General features: G+C 44.0%; 1 protein-coding gene across 4 annotated transcripts in view; it reads left to right on the top strand.

Annotated features, from left to right (window-relative positions):
- Positions 1 to 2,368: 2,368 nt before the first annotated feature.
- The window catches only part of RIPK4 (receptor interacting serine/threonine kinase 4), a 103,387-nt gene continuing 84,488 nt past the window's right edge, over positions 2,369 to 21,267 (top strand). Inside the window, exon 1 of one of the 4 annotated variants that reach the window (XM_033942308.1) lies at positions 2,369 to 2,652. In XM_033942308.1, the coding sequence (XP_033798199.1) occupies positions 2,465 to 2,652 (188 nt within the window). In that variant the 5' untranslated portion in view covers positions 2,369 to 2,464. Of the gene's footprint in view, positions 2,653 to 2,904; positions 2,993 to 3,034; positions 3,086 to 21,267 lie in introns of those variants that run through there. The other 3 variants (XM_033942309.1, XM_033942310.1, XM_033942311.1) reach the window with 3 other exon arrangements.

Genomic DNA, 21,267 nt, shown 5'->3' with positions numbered 1-21,267 from the left:
TGGCATGGACCTGCTTTATCAGATCAAACACATAATGCAGTGCTCATGAGGTAATGTGCAATTGGATGGATACCTGTGGTGGTGCCACCCGTTCCATATCCTCCAATCATCCCCGATTGGCTCTTTCTCACAGTTCCCTTGCCCTCCCTAATGTGACTTCCCAAAACTCCCCCACCCCTGATATAAAAGTCTGATTCCCCCGATGTGAACTTTTGATCCTTCTGCCAAGCTCCGCCCACTAAGTCCAGCTCTTCTCACCTGTCTCCAATCCATCCCTCCCCACTGCCCAGACTACTACCCACTTTGGGAATTGTCTAGAGCAGTGATTCCCAACCCTGTCCTGGAGGAACACCAGGCCAATTGGGTTTTCAGGCTAGCCCTAATGAATATGCATGAGAGAGATTTGCATATGATGGAAGTGATAGGCATGCAAATTTGCTTCATGCATATTCATTAGGGCTAGCCTGAAAACCCAATTGGCCTGGTGTTCCTCCAGGACAGGGTTGGGAACCACTGGTCTAGAGGCAAAGCCTGGGATCAAAATGTATCACTGACCCCTAGCAACAGTCTCATGGTGCTACTGCTAGGGGGTAAGCCATCCATATGAGGGTAATCCACTGGAGGAGGGGCAGGGGGCACGGGTGATCTGATCACTACAATATAATCTCGTTATAACGGACTCACTTATAACGGAACCTTGCCTATAGCGGACGAGGTCCGCTGGTGCCGGCCGAGCACCATTATAAACTTACAGAAAATCATTGGATATAGCGGACTCGCATATAATGGATTTTTGGATATAACAGACAACTATTTTGGTCCCCAAAGCCGCTTTTAGCTGTAGTTTTATTCGGCTATAACGGACATGCAGGCTCCGCCTTCAAGGCACGTGGCATGCCAGTGATATAGTATCAAAATACAGCCCAGAAAAAAATGACAGTATTTTTCTTTCCAGTATAGTGTTCTGGTTTGCAATCATTTCGTGCCATACCAAAGTTTTGCTGAGTTGTTATTGATGTTGCTGCTATACTTGTGCATCGATTTACGTCGTTTCAAGTTGCCCTAAATAAAGTTTTTAAAAAAAATGCAACTCTGGATATAACGGACTATTTTTCCAAGTCCCTTGAAGTCCATTATATTGAGATTATACTGTACTGAATTGCCAGTACCACTTCCTCATGAGGTGGTGGTAAGTGTAGCCATGCTATTGGCTGTCATGACCACTAATATGTAATAATGACCCACATGCTAGCTGTCACAGCCAACCATTCCTTTGACCTGCCTATGACGATGTTCAGCTCCTGCCTACTCCAACATTAAGCAGCTAATGCAGGGGTGTTTTGGGGTTTTTTAATTGCTTGGCTGCTTTCCAGTACACATTAACCTGTGTTAACTGCTTGATGTGACTTATTGAAAGAGATCCTAAGAATCTGTGTCTTTTCTGTGAATGTTGTATTGGTTAGTTCTCTAATATTGCACTGGAGAAATGCCACAAGAGGACAGAAAGAGCGCCAAAATCTTGAATCCAACACTACTTGCAAATAGCATATGTTCCATACATGCATGTTGCCTATAATGAACATGTTTCTCAATAGCAGCAGAAAGTAGAAAATCTTGCTCTTCTCAGACAGCATCACAAGATTTTATGATAATAAAAAATGGTAATGAAAAATCCACCGTGGAATATTTTCGGTTTTAACAAATTAAATTATAGAAATGTCCTTTAATGAGAACAGCTTATTCTGAAAAGAAATCATATTATTTACTACCCATTTAGAACAAGAGACAGAAAGCACGGGGCTGTATGAAAAGAGTTATTTTACACTGGGAAATTAATAAATAAATAATAATAATAACTTTATTCTTATATACCGCCACAATCTTGCGACTTCTAGGCGGTTTACATTCAAGAGAGCTGGACATTTCAGCGAGTTACAATATGCAGATAGTCAGAGGAAATATAGAGTAAAGAAACTTTGAGAAAGCGGAAATGTAAGCTGTACAGTTTGCTAAGCGAATTTATAAAATATACACTTTGCTAGGAAATTTCCAAGAGGACCTGTTAGGAAAAGGTTGCGAATTACAAAAAAATACAGCGAAAATTTCAATATACAGTTCGTTAAGGATTTTCAGTGGGGACATATTAGAAGACAGGTCCCGAATTACAAAATGCGATTTGGTTAGGATTTAGAGGGGGCATATTTGGAACGAAAAAAGAGAAACATTCTTCATCTCAGAGAGAAGTTCTTTGGAATAAGAAGAGAGGTTTGTCTTTGACCCGAGCAGGCCGGCGCATCATTTCTCCTCAGCCATGAATTCCTGCAGGCGCCTCGAAACAATTAAAAAAAAACAAACCAGAACAGGACGCCAGGAAGTGATCTCACAGCTGGGAAAAGGGAACACACCTTAACCTGGGTAGAACAGAAAAGCACGAAGGTGAGCAAGGTAGCAGGAAAAGAGCAGCATGGAGCGAGACGCCTCGGCCCCGGCCCCTTGGGACCTGGGGCTCCTCAAAACCTTCGACTTCACCGAATTCGGGAGCTGGGAGAAGATAGGCTCCGGGGGCTTTGGCCAAGTTTACAAAGTACGGCACTTGCACTGGAAAACCTGCTTGGCGATCAAGTGTCCTCCCAGCCTGCATGTGGACGAGAAGTAAGTGGCTTAAAATGAAAGGGAGACTCTGGGCCCCTGGCTCGCGCCTTGTGCAAATCAGGGCTCGGGGCTGTAGCTGAGAGGAGCGCTAGGAGCCGGTTTTTATCTAGGGTGACGGCGGGAAACGCTGCGGTTCCCCGGACCTTCTCTGAGCTTTGCAGTTAATAATTACTTCTTGGTTTTTAAAATTGGTTTTATTACTTATCTCTTGTAAAACTTTGCTTTGTGCAGCCTGGTTAATGAGTCCTGCGGAGGCAGCGCAGCGTCTCACCCGGGGGAGGCTCGGCTCTAGACTGGGACAGGGAGTCATGCGCTCTTTTCTGGCGCTGTTCCTCCTCAGGTGAGGTGATGCCCACCTTGCCTGTATAACTTGCTGTATTCTGGCGTGAGGTACGAGTTTTATGGCCCGCCAGGTCCTGTTTTGAGGCCCTCGGTATGTTTATCATAATCACAAAAGTAAAATTAAACAGTTTCTTAATCATATGTCTCTCTAGCTATAAATGACAATATTATTATTAAGACTTAGGCAAAAGGAAAGATTTATAAACTATAAGGAGTTTTACCTCATGCAAAAATTGTCATTTCTTTAATAAGACGTTAACTATTTTTTTTCCGAGGTCCTCCAAGTACCTCCAAATCCAAAATGTGGCCCCGCAAAGTTTGAGACCACTGCTTTAAGGTCTCTTATCTTATGCCACTTGGCGATGCAAAGAAGGGTGGCAGGTTCAGTGCTAGTACTGCCACGTTAAGGTGGTTAAGGCTTCACCTTGGACTTTTTAGATAACAAACGGAACAAAAGGTCCCTGTTAAAACTAGTGGAAATATATTTTTAAATCCGTGTTTAGTTTATAAATCTCAAATTGATAAGGTGAAGAATAGCAAAATGGATCCCTGCATTTTGCTATGCTAACTAGTTATTTTGGATATTGACTAGCAAACAGTATCAGTTTGTATCCTTTGCCGAGTGCCAGATGTGGACAGCTGCTGCTGTTTAAAAGGTGGATTATTTAAAATACTAGTCTTCCTTTATTTCCTTGCAATAAGCTCTTTTATGGTCCACAGATCAGTAGATTTATGGTGTTCTCCTTGTAGGCCTGTAGAAGTTTGTGTTTTTTTTCCAGTGTTTTCCTAGTAGGATGAAGTCAGTGGTGAATGTTTAATCTAGAGTCTTGTATGTGCAGAAGCTGTGGTTGAATCTGGCCTTGAACAGACCTGCCTTTCTGTCCTCAGTTAATAATTTACCTGTCAGCCCTCATTCCTTTCTTATTGGTTTTAAGTGTGGAATTTTGCTTGCCAGTAGTCGCCAGACTTGGCAGAAATTCTATGGTCTTGCAATGGATTTGTCTTTATTATTTTGGTTTTAAGATGGTCCTAAAAGGGGTTGGGGTGTGTTGGTGAGAGAACATTTTTGTCATTCACTTTTCATTTCCACAAAGAGGTCCAATACACCCAAAACCAAAATTGGATCAACTTTATCAGCTGTCCTGTCGCATGTCGCAGCTTAGGACCTTTCTACTACCATGACAAGAGAATTAAAACATTATTGGGCTTTACCAACTACCAGACCTCTATGATTTAGGGTGGGGGAAATAAAATTTTGTGTTTAAATTTCCCCGATTCCTTACGTTTACATTCTCACTACACTGGAAAATTCCTCTCTTCTTCAGTGAACTACTTTACTGTGAGACGGTATGGAAAAATATCTACTATGAGTCATTAAGTAATATTTTAATTTGCTCACATGTTTTTTAGCTCAGTAGCATTGGCATGAACCTGTTTAGATCCCTGTAGCTTAGAAATAAGTAAAGACTCGTCTTCAGTTCATTCATTTATTGTATTCAATTTTAGTAATCCAGTTGGAATAGGAATAGGTTAGACAATCAGCCTTAGGGGACATTTTATTCTGCAAAATTGGCTAAATTATTTGGAGATGCTCAACCTTGAGTGTGTGTCTTCCCCAAGTAAAGTGAAAAAGTATGCCCTTTGCAGTGTAATAGGCATTTGTGTGTTTTTTTTGTTTTTTTGAGGGGAGGGGGAGATTTGGTAGAAAGGCTCATGGTGTCTTCCTAGGTTGGTAGTGGGCTGTATTGGGAGTGTGCTCACTCACAAGTGGCATGCTGTATATTTGTCTGTTTTGGAAAGTGTAGGGATGTGTTTGTTTCAGTTGACATGCATATAGATGTATTCTTCTTTGCCATCCCTTCATTTGCTTCCATTCCCTTGCATACACTTCCTTTTTGTACTCTCTTCCCTTCTCATTCCTAGTACCTTAATCTGTGGCTGTGTTTGCTCCTACCAGTGGTGTAGCTAGACACAGTATTTTTGGATGGGCCTTTCCACACATCCCTCCTGAAGATGATAATAAAAAAAATAGTTGTGGGTTTTTTTTTTTTGTTTGTTGGGGGGGGGGGAGTTAATATACCCATCCAATATCTCTCCCCTCTCTCCTCTGCAGTGTCCTGCCATCTGCCCACCTATCTCTCAAGACCATCCCTCCCCAGTATACCTTACACGCATCCCCAGTACCTGCAGCGACTCATTATTGCTGCTGGTGCAAATTCTGAAGGCTTCCTTCTGCTGTGACCCACCAGAGAGGAAACAGGAAGCGACATCAGGGAGGGCCAGATGCAGCAGAGGGAAGCCTTCGTGACTGGCACCAGCAGCAAAAATGAATTGCTGCATACACCAGAGAGGGACAGGCTTGAGAGAGAGGAGGACGGATGGCAGGGGAGAAGGCTGTGTGGTGCTGTCACTGGGTGGCCCTGAACAAAAAATGATTGACGTGTGCCCATGCAGGCTCACTTGTAGCTATGCCACTATCTCCTACCATCAGGGATTGGATCCCTGGTGGTAATGTACTGGTTTGTTTGCTGTAACCACAGTTTGTGGGATTCCCTGTGACAGGCTGCCCATTTCTTCCTGCAGCTGACGCTTTTTTTTTCATTCTTCTGCTGCAACTTGAGGTAGGATCTCTTGGAGCATCTTGCAGGTTTCTTTACAATGGCCACAATTCCTTTGCTCTTCTGCTGCTATTGGGGGTTGGATGCCAGGTGGCACATAACCCAAGGTGGTGCCATTTTCTGTCTCACTTCTTTGGTATTTCAGGACTGGCTTTCACATTTCCCACTTGTCTTCTGATAGCAGGACCCAACTACCCTGCCACCTTACTAACTGTCCTCCATATATTCTTCCTTTTATTCTTATGCATAATTTGTTTCAGTGGGTGCAAACAAGTTTGTACATACAGAAGAACAGACCATCCAACACACAAATAAAACATACCTAAAAGAGAGCAAAACCCAGAAAATATCCCAGACTACACTATGACTGTAATAATCCATGGAGAAAAAGAACTAGTTAAAATAACCAAGAAAAACAACAAATGGATAGAGAGAATTTGTGATACATCAAATCATCGGCTAGAAAAAGGAGAGGAGCCCACAAAAATATGTAGAAAGAAGCTGATAATTTCCCCTGTTTGAAAGGAGAGATTTTGGCTTGCACAGGGCACATACAATTCCATATACTACAGAGATTTGATTCTTGTGCTTAAATTTTCACAAACCTATGAATTTTGCAAATCTTCCATAAAGGGTATAGTTCTCTTATAGTTCAATGAAAGGGTGATCTGACTACCAAGGTAACACTTTTATTTTTTTTTAATTTCACTTCAACCTAATTGGTTGTGGCTATGTCATGTTCCGGGGACAGAAAACAAACAGGTTGCATGATAACTTCTTTTTTTTTTTTTTGTGCAAAATGCATTTAGTTAATCTGGTGAAATATGTATTGACTGTAATTTATCTGTTGACCTTTATTTCAATGTATCTACGTGGGTTGACACAACTACAGTGCTAATATAACAAGCTGGAACAAGACAACTGCATCCCTGGAGTCATTACAATGAGTGAAGATTTCATCTAAAAAGAGTACAGGGCAAGACTGAAAATTTTATACCTTGGGATAGAAGTGAGAGGTGTACTTATAGGCATGTGACTGTGGTGCTGAGCATAACTGGGTCTCCAGAAGAAGCTGGAAGATTAGAAGGTAGGGCTGAATATGAGGATTCTTCAGGAAAGAAGGTATCTAGAAGCAGAGGATCACAGTTCATGGTCAATGGAGGAGCAGCCATTGGGCATTGTAGCATTGGGTGGACAGGGCAATTTATAGTAAGCAGGGTGATAAGTTGGAGTTTTGGCCAACTGCATCCTTTTCTAGTCCCTTCCAGTAGATGTCCATGTGCTGCAGGGCCTGCAACATGTATAGCATAGTACTCTAAACCTCTGGAATCATCTAAAAGGGTCCTTCAGTGTTTGAGTCATTTGGCAGCTCCTTGTCTTTGATTTTGATGTTTTGTTAAGTTCTCTGTTTCTGCTTGTTATTGTAGTTAATTTGTTAGGCTGGTATAAGATATGAGAGGGCTCCCAGTCTTGTGTGCCCAGACTTGTCTGGCGTTGATGTTCAGATGTCAGGAGTTTCCGGAGCTCCAATGATGTATGTGACTTGGGGGCAGGGAGATGCCTGCTATGGAATATTCATGAGCACTCCTGTGCAACGTGCCGTTGAGGTGCTCTGCCACCTTGGAGATAGTGAACAGTTCAGAAAGTGCTACTGGAAGCACTGCATTTTAGAATTAAGTGGTGGTAGGGGTTAGTGCACCCTTATGAACCAGGGCAGCCCCCTTCCGATTGAATTACAGTAACTCTTATTGTTGGGTATTACTCAAACTAACCTAAAATGTATTCAACTTTATACAAAATACAGCTGTGAAATTGAACTACAATGCGCAGGAAATGGATTATGCAACTCCTCTCCTAGTGGAACAACAATGGTTTCCTATTGTAGACAGAATTCAGTTAAGATATATTTGATGCTGACCCATCAAACTTTATCTACCCCTCTATCCGAATTCACTGTCTGTCCTGTATCAACCACTATTGTTTCTACATTCATCACAAGCAAATTTTTGTTCTCCCTACCCCTACCATACTACTTCTGGATTTTACTAGGCATTGGTGTTCTCTGTACTAGATTCCATTCTTTGGAATACCTTTTCCTCATTGTTTGGGGTCGAAGCTGGTAGTAGAGTTTCTGCTGCCCCCTTGAAATGGTGTGAATCGATGTCTGCCTTCTTTCTCCCCAACTCTCTGATCTAGCATTTTCCCTTAATCAATCTACTTTCTTCCCTTCTACTGACAATTTCATGCCTCTGTGCCTGTGGTAGCAATGAATGAAGGAATCATAAACACCAGAGTAGAGAATGACACAGGAATAAATTTGTCCCCATCACCGCAGGGACTCATTCCCCCATTCCATCCCGTGAATTTTGTTGTCTCTGTCCATGGCTTTGCCTTAACCGCATAAGCCTCAAACACTTATGATTTTAAAGTGTTTGAGGCTTGTGCAGATGAGGATGGAGCTTGCAGGAATGGGAAAGGGACAGGAAAAGAACTCACGGGGATGGGAAAAATGAGTTCCTGTGGGGATGGGGAGAAATTTATCCCCATGTCTTTCTGTACACCAGGGAGCCTACAAATTCATGTGCTCATGAAGTCCTTGCTTGTCCTGCTTTCTCTAACACATATGGAACAAATTGGAAGGAGGTGGGTGGGCCCTGTAGAGCCTTCATGAGCATATAAGCTCAAAGGCTCTGAAGTGCTTATTTTGATTCCTTCATGCTTTGACCCACGGACCATAAGGCAGAGGCAAAAGGAAGGGGGGGGAATGAGGGAGGACCAGCCTGGATGCTGTAATCTGATTCCCCCCTTTTACGTGTTCTCAGGGCTGCTAGTGCAACAGGTAAAGAGTGGTCATGTCACCTGCTCCCCACTAGCCCCTGAATGCCTACCCTCCCCCCCCTCAATTGAGATCAAAGCGTTCTCACTGTAAATTTAGGACTGGAGTTAATTTAGATTATTTGAATAATGGGTTCATTGACTAGGAAAAAACAATATTCTGTTGCAGTAAATCATTTTATTCTATATTTAGTCAATGTTTTGGAGATACTTAAACTCCCCCCAACCTCATTTTCTGTTTTTAGTGTTGCGCTATTACATTTCCTTACCTGTGCTTTGCCATTATGGTTTTATTCTGTCAGTTTGTGATGGTCAGCCTTTTAAACCTCTTCTGTAAACTGCCATGGTTCTATTTATTTCAGTTTTGAATAGTAGCATATAAAATATTTGAATAAATAAGTAAAGCTATGCTACCCAGGTAAACATGCATTCCCTACGTGCTACAGAGACTTTAGTGGGAACAGAAGTAGTTCAGAATCCCATTATGCTACTTGCCAAAGGCTGAAAAAATACAGGCATCATTGCCCAGGCACCTAAAATTCAGGGCTTAATATGTCTGAGAGGTGTAAGTAAAGCCTGAATCGGAGAGGAAACTGCTGCTGCCGTGGCTAAATCCAGGGACACAGACATTGTAGGGGCTGCAAAGAAGAAGAATACTGGGATTAAGTGAGTGGAAGGGAGGAAAGAAGAAATGGATAAAGAAAGATGTGTGAGAGAAAAAATTTCTCTGCTTCCTAAACATTTCTGGCTGGCAATTGTTTTTCTAAATACCTTCCACCTTTTTATTACATAGGACTATATTTAATGTGGGGATGGGGAGGTATGTTATGTGATTTAATGGGTTTATTCCTGATGAATGGGATGGGTGGGGGAGGGGTCTTTTTATATGCATTTGACAATAATTGTTAGAATGTCAAGTGATTTGTACGAATTATCTGACTGAATATTGTACATTTGTTGCAAGAGTTAAAACTGAATAAAGAATTAAAAAAAAAAAAAAAAAAATTACCTTCCACCTCTGCACATGCTAGCAATTAGTTCTCTCTTGTGGCAAGGCATGCAAAGGGCAGGGTGTCATCAGAACATTCCTTTTAAAGACACACCTCGGAGTGTATTATTATAAGCTATAAAATAGCCATACAACCAACGCCCACAAAATGTGTTTTGGTGGTGGTGATGGATATCATTAAAGTAGTGCACACAGCTTTATAGTGCATGGTCCTAAGATCCTGTCATATTCTAATCAATCTTAGAAATCACTAAGCTATGATCAGGGCTGGTTTAAAAGATGCTGGGGGCCCGGGGGGGGGGGGGGGCTGATCACCTCTCCTCTCTGCACCCTCCCCCAATATCCCCATCTCCTATTACTACCACATATAAAACAACTTTAAATGTCTTCATTACCCATAAAACACACTGACCTTTACCAAATACAGAACAAGGGATCACAATTAGAAATTGAACTGGGAATCCCAATAAATTAAAACACAAGTATTATGACGCTGGAGAAATAAAAACAGATATGCACTTTTTAGTACTGAACACACAGGGGGCCCAGGTTCACCAAAAATTAGCCACCTCCCTTGCTTTGGATGGTGGGGATCCTAAAACTTTGCCAGTTGAAGACCACCACATCCTTTCTGGCAGTCAGAAATTTCCAAGCTCTGCAGCTAGTACCAGGGTCCCTGAGCTACCGCCAGCTGCAGAGCTTGAAGAGGTCTGGCTCTCGAACTGGAGGGAGAAGTCTTCAGCTGGCAGGGCTTTGGGAAGCCCAATAACTTAGGTATTTATATTTTGCATTTGGGCAGGGCATGGTGGGAAGAGAACTTAACACCCACCCACTTTGGGTTCAATGCCCATCCCGTACCCCTCCCCCCAATCAGCTGTCTGATAAGCCTTTGAATTCACTACAAATATCTGTAATGCACATATTCCAAAGCTAACATGTTTTAGGTAATACATTTCAAATAAAACATTTGTTTCTACCTTTGTTGTCTGGACATTTTATTTTTCCATCATGTTGGTCCCATTTTGTCTCTTCTGCTTTCCTGTGGCTGCTGTCCATATGTCTTTTCTCCTCTCTCCTGTCTTGTTTCATTCCATCACTACTCCTATCTTTGATACATACACTGATCTTTCCTTTTTAGCTCTTCCTGCCTTTTTTTTTTTTTTTTTTTTACTTTTCTGTCTACTCAAATTTCATCCTTGCCCTTCTTTTTAACTTTTCAGTTACTTAATCAGCTCTCCATCTCCCTTTCTCATGCTCTAACTCAGTGTTTTTCAACCTTTTTACACCCGTGGACCGGCAGAAATAAAAGAATTATTTTGTGGACCGGCAAACTACTAGGAATAAAATTTAAAAACCCCGTTTCTACCCCATCTCCGCAAGCTCGGTCACTTCAGTAACTATAGAAAAATAGACAAATACTGTATAGTGCAAAATATAGACAGCAGATATAAATTCTCAAAACTGACACGTTTTGATCACTAAATTGAAAATAAAATCATTTTTCCTACCTTTGCTGTCTGGTGATTTCATGAGTCTCTGGTTGTGTTTCCTTCTGTCTGTGTATCCTTTCTTTCATTCTGCACTCAGGCCCAAGAATTGTCCCTTTCTATTCCCTCCCTCTTTCCTTCCCATGTCTTTAGTGCCCCCGGTGCCTCCATCCCAAGTCCTTAGTGCCCCTTCCCATGTCTTTAGTGCCCCCAGAGCCTCCATCCCAAGTCCTTAGTGTCCCCATGTCTTTAGTGACCCCAGTGTTCCTTCCCGTGTCTTTAGTGCCCCCAGTGCCTCCTTCACAAGTCCTTAGTACCTCTTCCCATGTCTTTAGTGCCCCCAGTGCCTTCTTCCCATGTCTTTAGTGCCTCCTTCCCATGTCCTTAGTATCCCTTCCCATGTCTTTAGTGCCCCCAGTGTTCCTTCCCATCCTTAGTGCCTCCTTCCCATGTCTTTAGTGCCCCCAGTGCCTCTTTCCCAAGTCCTTAGTGCCTCCTTCCCATGTCTTTAGTGCCCCCAATGCTTCCTTCCCAAGTCTTTAGTGTCTCTTTCCCATGTCTTTAGTGTCCCCAGTGCCTTCCACACTTTGTCCCACCCTCACCCCCGAAGCCAGCCTGCCTGCCTGTCTGCCTCTCTCCCTCCCTCCCTGGCCAAAGCCAGCCTGCTTTGCCTGCCTATCTCCTTCCCTCCCTGCCGCGCAAGAAAAAAAGCCTCCCTCCTTCCTTTCCCCGGGTCGGCTGCTACCTTACCGCCCTGCTGCTGCTGCTAAAGCCAACAGGAAGTCTTCTTTCCGACGTCAATTCTGACGTCGGAGAGGACGTTCTGGGCTAGCCAATCGCTGCATGGGTGGCCCAGAACATCCTCTCCGACGTCAGAATTGACGTCGGAAAGAAGACTTCCTGTCGGCTTTAGCAGCAGCAGCAGGGCAGTAAGATAACAGCCAACCCGGGGAAAGGAAGGAGGGAGGCTGTCCTGCTGTCCTGAAGCTGTGTATGGGGACAACGGGACAGAAGGTCTGAAAATGGGACCTATGGTCACCTTAATCTTGCTGGCCCTGCGCAGACTGGCAGAAATTTCCTGCGGACCGGCATCGGTCTGTGGACTGGCGGTTAAAGAACAGTGCTCTAACTCAGTGTTTCTCAACATGCGGTACGCATACTCTTAGGGGTATGGGTTGCTTGTTTGGGGGTACATGGCCTGGCCACTGCAGAGGATATTCCCTGCCTGCCCGTCAAAGCAACAACCTTAGCCAGGGATCCCTCCTTGTAGCCCACCCCACCCGCTGAAGCCGCTGCCGGAGATCCCTGCCCGCCCATCCATTGAAGCCGATTTCTCCTTGCATCCTGCCCCACCCACTGCCTGGGTTTCCTGCTCCTCCCTCCCTCCCGAAGCTGACCCACAGAACTTCATTCCGACATCAGGGAAAGCCTTCTGGGTAATTGGGGGGGGGGGGGGATGGCTTACCAATTACCTCCTCGCTCATTCTGCCTCCAGTGGCTTGTTGCGGGGACATGTAGCAGGCAGCGGTTCACATGCTGCATACAGCTGACCCAGAAACCTTCTCTCCAATGTCAGGGCTGACATTGAAGGTAAGGCTTGTGGGTCAGCCAAGTGCAGTATGCAAATTGTTGCCTGTTGCGCATCCCCTGAACAAGCTGCTGAAGGCAGGAGCAGTGCGGTTCGAACAAGTAAGAGGACAAAAGGATAAAGGAGTAGGGGAGAAGGAGCGCATTAGGACACTGGAGGGGTACGATTCTTGGACAACGGCTGGAAGGCAGGGAGGGGGGGAGGGGGCATAAACGATACAGAAGAAAGGGGGGCATGAGCAAGAAACACGGGCGAGAGAAAGGGGCACTAACTTGGACAGGAAGGAGGGAATAGAAAGGGAGAATTGTTGAGCATCAGTGTGTGAGTGAGGGAAAGGAAGAAAGAGGAAAATTGGGCTTAGAGATGGATGAGAGGAGTAATGGTGGTGGGACAGAGGGACAGATTGAAGGGGATAACGGGGAGGAAGGTTGGACATAGTGATGGAGGGAGAGATGTGGAGTGGTGCTGCAGAGGGGTAATAGAAGGAGAAATGGGCATGGGGCTGGTGGGCAGTGGTGAAAAATGCTGCACATGATCTGGGGGATGAGAGAGGGAGAAATGTTGGCTGTGACAGTAGAGGGGGTGGGAGAGATGCCTGGATCTCTCAAGACAGATGGACAGTGAGAGAGGGAGATTTGTTGCCAGTATGGATGGAGGAGAGAGGAATAATAATAACTTTATTTTTGTATACCACAGTACCATAACAGTTCAGGAAGAAATTCTTCTTTACGGAGAGGGTGGCTGATGTCTGGAATGCACTCCTCAGGGAGGTAGTAGAGAGGAAAACGGTGACAGAGTTTAAAAAAGCATGGGATGAACACAGAGGATCTCAAATCAGAAAATAACGATATATATTGAAGAGCTAAGGCCAGTACTAGGCAGACTTGCACATTCTGTGTCTGTATATGGCCATTTGGTTGAGGATGGGCTGGGGAGGGCTTCACAGCTGGGATAGTTTAGATAGGCTGGAGTGAGTTTTGACAGAGAATTCAGTAGATGGAACCTAATCATAGTACTGGGTAGAGCTTTGGGTTCTGGCTTAGAAATAGCTAAGAAGGAATTTTTTTAAATTAAATCAGTAATTTAAAGAGAGTAAGGCTGGGCAGACTGGATGGACCATTCGGGTCTTTATCTGCTGACATCTACTATTCTACTATGTTACTATGTAAATCATTAGAATTGTCCATAGTATCTGAAAATTGAAGTGACCAATGTAATGTCAATTTATAAAAACGGTGCTGGGGTAATTTGGGACACTAAAGACTGGTAAACTTGATGTCGGTGCTGTGAAAAATTGATAGAAACTAATACATAGAACAAAAATAATGAACTCGTAGATAAACTTGGTTTAATGAGACGGTTAATATGGATTTGGCTATGTACTGTATCTAGAGTTTAAAAAGATTTTGATGGTGTCTTGAGGAAACATAAAAAGCCATGGGATAGGGGGTGATTGATCTGTTGTGGATTGGGTCCAGGTTAAAAATAGCAAACATGGGTTAGGGTTAAATTAACAATTCTCTCAATGGAGGAGGGGGAAATGGTGGAGTACCACAGGAATCTGCACTGGGACCAGTGCTTTTTAATATATTCCCATTTCCCGATCATTTATACATGATTTGGATTATCAAATTTACAGATGTCGCAGAATTATGCAGTTTTTTTAAAATCACATTTGGGTTATAAGGAACAGCAAAAGAACTTATGAGATTGGAAGATCGGACAGCCAAATGGCAAGTGAAATTTAGTGCAAAGTGATGCATTTTGGGAAAAATAACTCAAATTACAGCTATGTGATGTTAGGTTCCATACTTCCACCACCACCCAGGAAAAAAATTAGGGAGTCAATATTCAAAGCAATTTTAAATAAGCAGGAGAGACTTCTGCTCAGTTAAATTGCTCCAGCAGACTAGCTACGGATTTCAGTGGCACTTAACCAGCCATGTTAAATCTGGCCAGTGGAGGAGTGAACTGGGGAAGAGCCAGGAAATTTGTGGGTGCTTGTGTCTGCATAGCTAAGTGAGCAAATAGACCCACGCAAAAGGCTGCCCTAATTTTGGTTGCTTTATCTTTGCAGGGGCTGATACTGAGTATTGGCTGGTTTTTACATGACTACTGGGTACTGGCACCCCATGCCTAGCTTAAGAGAGCTAGTGTTATAGTATAGGAATGGCAAGAGCAATCTCCACTTGCTCCTGCCCATAGTGGGTCTAGGTTTAAAATAGCTGTGGTGATCTCTATTGGCAGTCTCATGGTTCATTAGAGTATCACAAGACTGACACTAGATGTCAAGGCAGCCATTTTGAATCCAAAGTTGACATGGGCAGGAGCGAGTGGGGATTGTTCTTCCCTCCCTACAGTAGACCAGTGTTTCTCAACTCAGTCCTGGAGTACCCCCTTGCCAGTCAAGTTTTCAAGATATTCACAATGAATATGCATGAAAGAAATTTGCATATAATGGAGGCAGTGTATGCAAATCAAGTTTACTCAAATTCAATGTGAATATCCTGAAAACCTAACTAGCAAGGGAGTATTCCAGGACCGAGTTGAGAAACACTGCAGTAGACAACCAAGAACACTTAAGGTAGGCCTAGCAGAGTCCTATAGGGGGTGGGGGTGGAAGCCTTTATAATGGGAGCTGTTTGAAGGGAAAAGCTTTTTGTGTAGAGGGGCATTGGAATTGTGATGGATAGATGTAGTGGGGTAAAACCAAGACTGGTTCAACTCATCCTTCATGACTTGGATTTTATGTAGCAGCACAAAGATGGTCATGGACTGAGTGTTTTTTCTGTTACAAAGTTCAGCGGAGAGTTCCTGCATGGAGAGAGAATCCATTACTGGCAGCTGTAGAAATCTTTCTCATACGAATTGGCTATTTTAAAAGTGGGCTTAGTTGTTGTCAAGCAGTGATTAATATCTAGAAACCAGCCTAAAACAAAATGAGGTTATTTAACTGGCTACAGTTATGGAAAGAAGGGGGGGGTCCACTTGCTTTCCCCATTTATCCCTTTTCTCTCTCTTTTTTAAATTTAAACTTGTGCATTTGGGAGCAGAAACTAGAATCTGTCAATGATCACTTAGCAATCCGTTGCCATTTAACTAGCTATAAATGCTTCCTCCTTTCACTTAAGAACATAAGAATTTGCCTCCACTGGGTCAGACCAAGGGTCCATTGAGCCCAGCGGTCCGCTCCTGCGGCGGCCCATCAGGTCCTTGACCTGTAAGTGATCTTTTGTCTAACCCTTGGATTCCTACTTCCTTATATCCTGAAAACCCTCTTCTTCCCTCTTATCTTTGCCCTTTTTGCTCCTGTGTCCTTCTTTATCTGTAGCCCTCAATCCCCTTAAGTTTCAGGAATTTATCTAGTCCCTCTTTGAAACCTCTTAATGTAGTCTGTCCTATTACATCTTCCGGGAGCATATTCCAGGTATACATCACCCTCTGAGTGAAGAAGAATTTTCTGGCATTGGTTCTAAATCTGTCCCCCTTCAATTTCTCTGAGTGCCCTCTTGTTTTTGTAGTTCCTAGTACGTTGAAGAACCTGTCCCTCTCCACCCTCTCTATATGTTTCATAATCTTGTAAGTCGCTATCATGTCACCTCTGAGTCTCCGCTTCTCCAGGGTGAAGAGCCCCAGCCTCTCTAACCTCTCAGCGTATGAAAGGTTCTCCATACCCTTAATCATTCGTGTCGCTCTCCTCTGGACCCTCTCAAGTATCGCCATATCCTTCTTAAGGTATGGCGACCAATATTGGACACAGTACTCCAGGTGCGGGCGCACCATCGCCCGATACAGCGGTAGGATGACTTCCTTCGTTCTTGTTGCAATACCCTTTTTGATAATACCCAACATTCTGTTTGCTTTCTTCGAGGCTTATTACATTAGTGTCCCTCTGTTCATTAGCTGCAATATAAGATGTGAACTGTTCTTGTAAAACATGACTGACATTACATGCATCACTAATCGGGCCCATCCATCCTCGCCTTGGACTTAGCTACTCGAGAGCATTCTGAGCACAGATGGGACAAATGTAGTATTTTCATTTTGGGTCCAATTCTATATAGTGCGTCTAAACAATTGGTGCTAACTTCTGTAAAAGATGCACTATATGAAATCATACTTGGTGTCGTTAGGCATTTTAACGTTAGGTGTACCCTATTTATGCCAGGATTTTCTTTTGCGTAAAAGTCCCAAACAGGTGCCTACATACAAAACATGTTCACGATTCGCTCCCTAACTACACACATTTTGTGATAGGCATCTTGGACTAGGCGCCTACCCCCAAAGCGCTAGGTGCCTACTATGTTAGGTGCTTAACATCCAATTAAGTGTAATTTATATCAATTATCAGCGCAGCTTGCCTGTTAAACAATTAGGTTAGGTGCCTGACTTTAGGCAGACTTTATGGAAAGTTTCAGTTTGTACCTAAGCTACAAAATCAGAGTATTTGTTCAAAGGCTTTTGTAGGATTATTATAGGAATTGGAGCTTTGGAAGGTAATCAGTTTCAAAAAGGGAGTCGAGACTGATCCAAGTACTGCAACTGGTGAGCCAGATATTAGTGCTGGGTAATCTGGTGGAAGCTCTTGCTAAAAACAGTACCACCATGAATTTAGAAAAAGGAAGTTATGTTAATTTATTCAGAGTTTTTATAAAGGCATGAATAAGCATGTAGATACAAATGAACTGACCAACACTGCATAATTCTTATGCCTTAGTTTCTTGCTTTTAACCTCCACTTTCTTTCAGACTTCTATCTCCATTCATTCCCTGTCTGACTATTATCAGATGCACAGTTTCATCCAATTACTACCAACTCATTTAGAAATCTTCAGGCTATTGACCCTTGCAGTTTCTCTATTGGTGTCTCATCTGTCCTCCTCATCTACTATATTATTCAAATCTCTCAATGAGGTAGTCTCCTCCTGTAACATTATAATCTTCACTACTTTAGACACTCTTGCTCCTCCTATTTTCCATCCTGTAAAGTGTACCAAACTTCATCCTTAATTGACCTTCAGAATCCATTACCAACATTTGTGTTTATTCCGCATAGCACCTTTTGGCTAAATTCCTAATGACCTCCTTCCAATCTTCTATTGCACATGCCAAACAAGAGTACCTTCCCTAGCAACAGCAGCAGATGAATCCAGAGACCAATGGGATAGCTCACATCTACCAGCAGGCGGAGATAGAGAAAATGATTAACAGGTGGTCCTATTGGCTGGCACTCCTCCTGTCTCATCAGTAATCTCTATCTCCCAGCAGGAAAAGGTCGCTATTCAACTAGCTCCTGAATTCTGGCTATGGCTGGAACTTTATTTTCTCCTGTTGAGGTTTCTCTTCAGCGAGACTGCCATTCTGTTTTTCCTGTTGAGATTTCTCTTCAGTGAGACTGCCATTCTGTTTCTCCTGTTGAGGTTTCTCTTCAGTGAGCTGGCAGTGCTATTTCTCCTGTTGAGATTTTCTCTTCAGTGAGACAGGGGTGTCCGGCTGAACGGTGCCGGCTTTAGAGGTTACACTTGGGCCCCCCCTTGTCCCTGCCTCACCCTCCCTCCATTGCTAGAGGGTCTGACTGGGTCTCAATTTTTTTCTTCTTTCCCTTCTCTGTAAAAAAAAAAAAAAAAAGAGACCACAGTTGCTACATTATGCCATGCTTTTGCTGCAAATTGGCTTCAACCGGCCCTAACAACAAGCTGTGAGTATGTCTGGCTTTTACAGTTGTTTGAACTTCAGGTTCTGTTTGGGAGTCTTAGTACTGTGGGTTCGGTCATCGTACATTTAAGGCATGGATATTTTATTGTGGCTAAGTTTTATGACTAGAAATCCTTGGAGGGAGCCGGGACTTCCCGCCCTTTACATGCACGCGCTTGGTTTCCTTGTTGGTTACAGCGTGGCAGTAGCGGTGCGATTTCTTGGCTCGCACTTGTTCTCATTGTTGGGTTTCAGTGCAGCAGTAGTCCTGTTTATTCTGAGGCTCTCTTTCATCGGTGTTTGTCACGGCCAAGTGCAGCTGATTGTGCAGGTGCCAGTTTATAGCAGCATGAGATGGGACATGTTTTTTCCGGCACTGTGTGCCGTTCTTCTGGTTATTCCCTGAGTCTGATTTTATTTCTATGCAAGCCGCGGCAGGGTAAATTTTGCGGGGCTTGAATCCGACTATGTTTCTAGGAGCGTTGATGCAGCGGCCACGTGTCAGAATCAGGCGTATGCTTGGGTCTCCGGCGATGGCAGGAGAGCTGCGGCGTTCCGGTAGTTTATTTCCAGCTGACTTTGCTCAGGGTATGCCGAGGCTTCTCTCCTTTCCGGTTCAGACAAGTTGTATGTATTTCACCAGCTTTGGGATAAGCTTGGGCAGCTTTATATGTCTGTGTTCCTGCTGTACTCCCTTGAAGGAAGCTGCTTGTTTAATCGGACTCTGGGGTTAGCACTCAAGGGGTTTACCAGAGAGACTCTGACCTGTGCTAGGTCACCCAGTCTCGGTTTGTCTCCGGACTGGGGCGACATACGGCAACTCACGGCACGGTGAGATCAGCAGTAAGATAGTGCCCTGTATTTCACACAGGTATCTCATTGTCTCTCTTGGGGGTCCCTGCAGATTGAGCCTTTGTCTGTTGGTAACTGTCCTTATTTGGGCCTCTGTGCTGAGCTGCATGTGTCTAGTATTGGCACAGGATATATATGCCTAAAGGTAGTACAAACAGTTTCCAAGTTTGGGCTGTCTCTGTGGGCATAATGACACTGCGCATCTTCCTGTGGCCAGGACTCTCTTTCTCTATTTCTGAGGGGGACTGGACTTCAGATTTCCATGCTTATCACGCTGGTTTCTCCTGTCACCATTTTCTCATGGCACATGCTAGACGGGCCCCCCCGAACAGACAGGAAGGGCTGTACAGCTCCTTTTAACCAGGAGCCAGTCACCTATTCTATCAAACCCACGGAGGATCACGCGCTATGTGGCTGTTAGCCTCATCCCTGAAGCTCTCATTAGCGATGTGAGCTTTGTCTGCTACCTGTAAGGATGCTGTTGTTTTCCACAGGGCGGTAGATGCAACACCTTGATTGAGTCTAGTACGTATTCACTTTAAAGGACATACGTATTTCGCTCATGTTGCATGGGGCTAGTACTGTTTTCATGGTTCCAGTATATTCCTCTTTAAATTGTGAAACTTGATTTTTCCTAGGAGACTCTTCTTGCAGATCCTACAGTCTCATCCTGCCATTCCCTGACCTTCTGCACTTCATTCTGAGGGGATCTTGACTTCTCCCTCATGAGAAAGCCTGAAGAGTCATTGGAAGAAGATGCTATAATGTCAGGTCAGGGGGCTGTGAAGATTTTTCAGGATGCTTGCATCTTTGCATCCTCCTCAGGTTCCAGTTCGTTCTTGGAGTCTCTATGTTTTGTATTTCCCTTTTCAGTGTTACTGGTCCTCAGGACAGTTCTTGTAGTCCTTCAGGAACTAAGGGACGTTGTTCCACTTACTGCAAGGTGCCCGAGACGGGGCCATTGGGCAGGCTGGATCCCATTCTGCTGAATTAGTTTCTCGGGGTTACACATTTCTGCAGACAACCTGGGAGTATATTTACATTTTCTCTATGGACTCCAAATCGGCACTTGGTTTGCCTGCCTCTCTTGGAGCGGCGCTTTTGGTTTTGGCACATGCCATTTCGCCTACCCAAGGCTTCACGAATGTTTTAGGTGATGTGGGCGGTGGTACCGTTTTGGTGCTACCAGGCGATTCATCTAATTTCTTCTTGACTGCCTGCTTGATTCGGACAACTTCCAGTCGGGCCATTTGACTGACACGAAAAGGGTGATATCTTTTCCTCAGTTCTTTACACGTGCATCTTTGAATTTGCACAGCGCTCTTTTCTCCTGTACTATTTATAGGTATATCTGGGTGATGTTTTTATTCATATAGGAGAGACATGTGTTTCTTTCCGGAGACTTGGGCGTGGGGTCTCGGTCTCAGATTGGTATTCTTCTTCGCTTACCATGACCAAGAGTATGGGATTCTGTACAGTTTCTGGGATCCATATTGCTGACTCCACTGGGGACTTCGGCTTGCTTTCCCCTTCTTACGCTACAGCAGTCACTTTTGTTCCGGTGGTTCCCGGTATCTCAGGGCACCAATTATTTGGTATGCTCCTCCTGCATCATTCTTTATGCTTGCTTGCTGGCAGGGAAGCGGTTGGCGAAAGAATTTCATGACCATTCCGCTGGAGCGATGGCTACTTCTTGGGCTCGGCCCAGAGGTTTTTTTCTTGGAGGAGATTTGTCTTGCGGCTAATTGGTCTTCCGAGAGTGCTTTCTCTCCGCATTTCTGCTTGGATGTGGGGAAGCATGCGGTAGGGGCGTTTTGTGCTTTGGTTGTTGCGGAGGCGGCGTTTGCTTCCCACCCAGATTGAGGATTGCTTTGCTACATCCCATTGGTCTCTGGATTCATCTGCTGCTGTTGCTAGGGAAGGAAAAATTATGTTCTTACCTGTTAATTTTCTTTCCCTTAGACGCAGCAGATGAATCCAGAGCCCCACCCTTTCTGGATATTGTCTCTCGGTTTTTTCTTTTGCAACTTTCGCAGTTTGTTATTATGGCAGGTTGTTTTCTGTATTATTGCATTTTGAGATGTGTTATGGGAAAGAAGTTTTTTACATGCTATGCCTATTGCTGGTTACGTGTGCTTGGGCAAGGAGCTATACTGATGAGACAGGAGGAGTGCCAGCCAATAGGACCACC

The sequence above is a fragment of the Geotrypetes seraphini genome, chromosome 4, assembly GCF_902459505.1.
Source record: "Geotrypetes seraphini chromosome 4, aGeoSer1.1, whole genome shotgun sequence".
Taxonomy (NCBI): Eukaryota; Metazoa; Chordata; class Amphibia; order Gymnophiona; family Dermophiidae; genus Geotrypetes; species Geotrypetes seraphini.
This window is presented reverse-complemented; position numbering and strand designations above follow the sequence as displayed.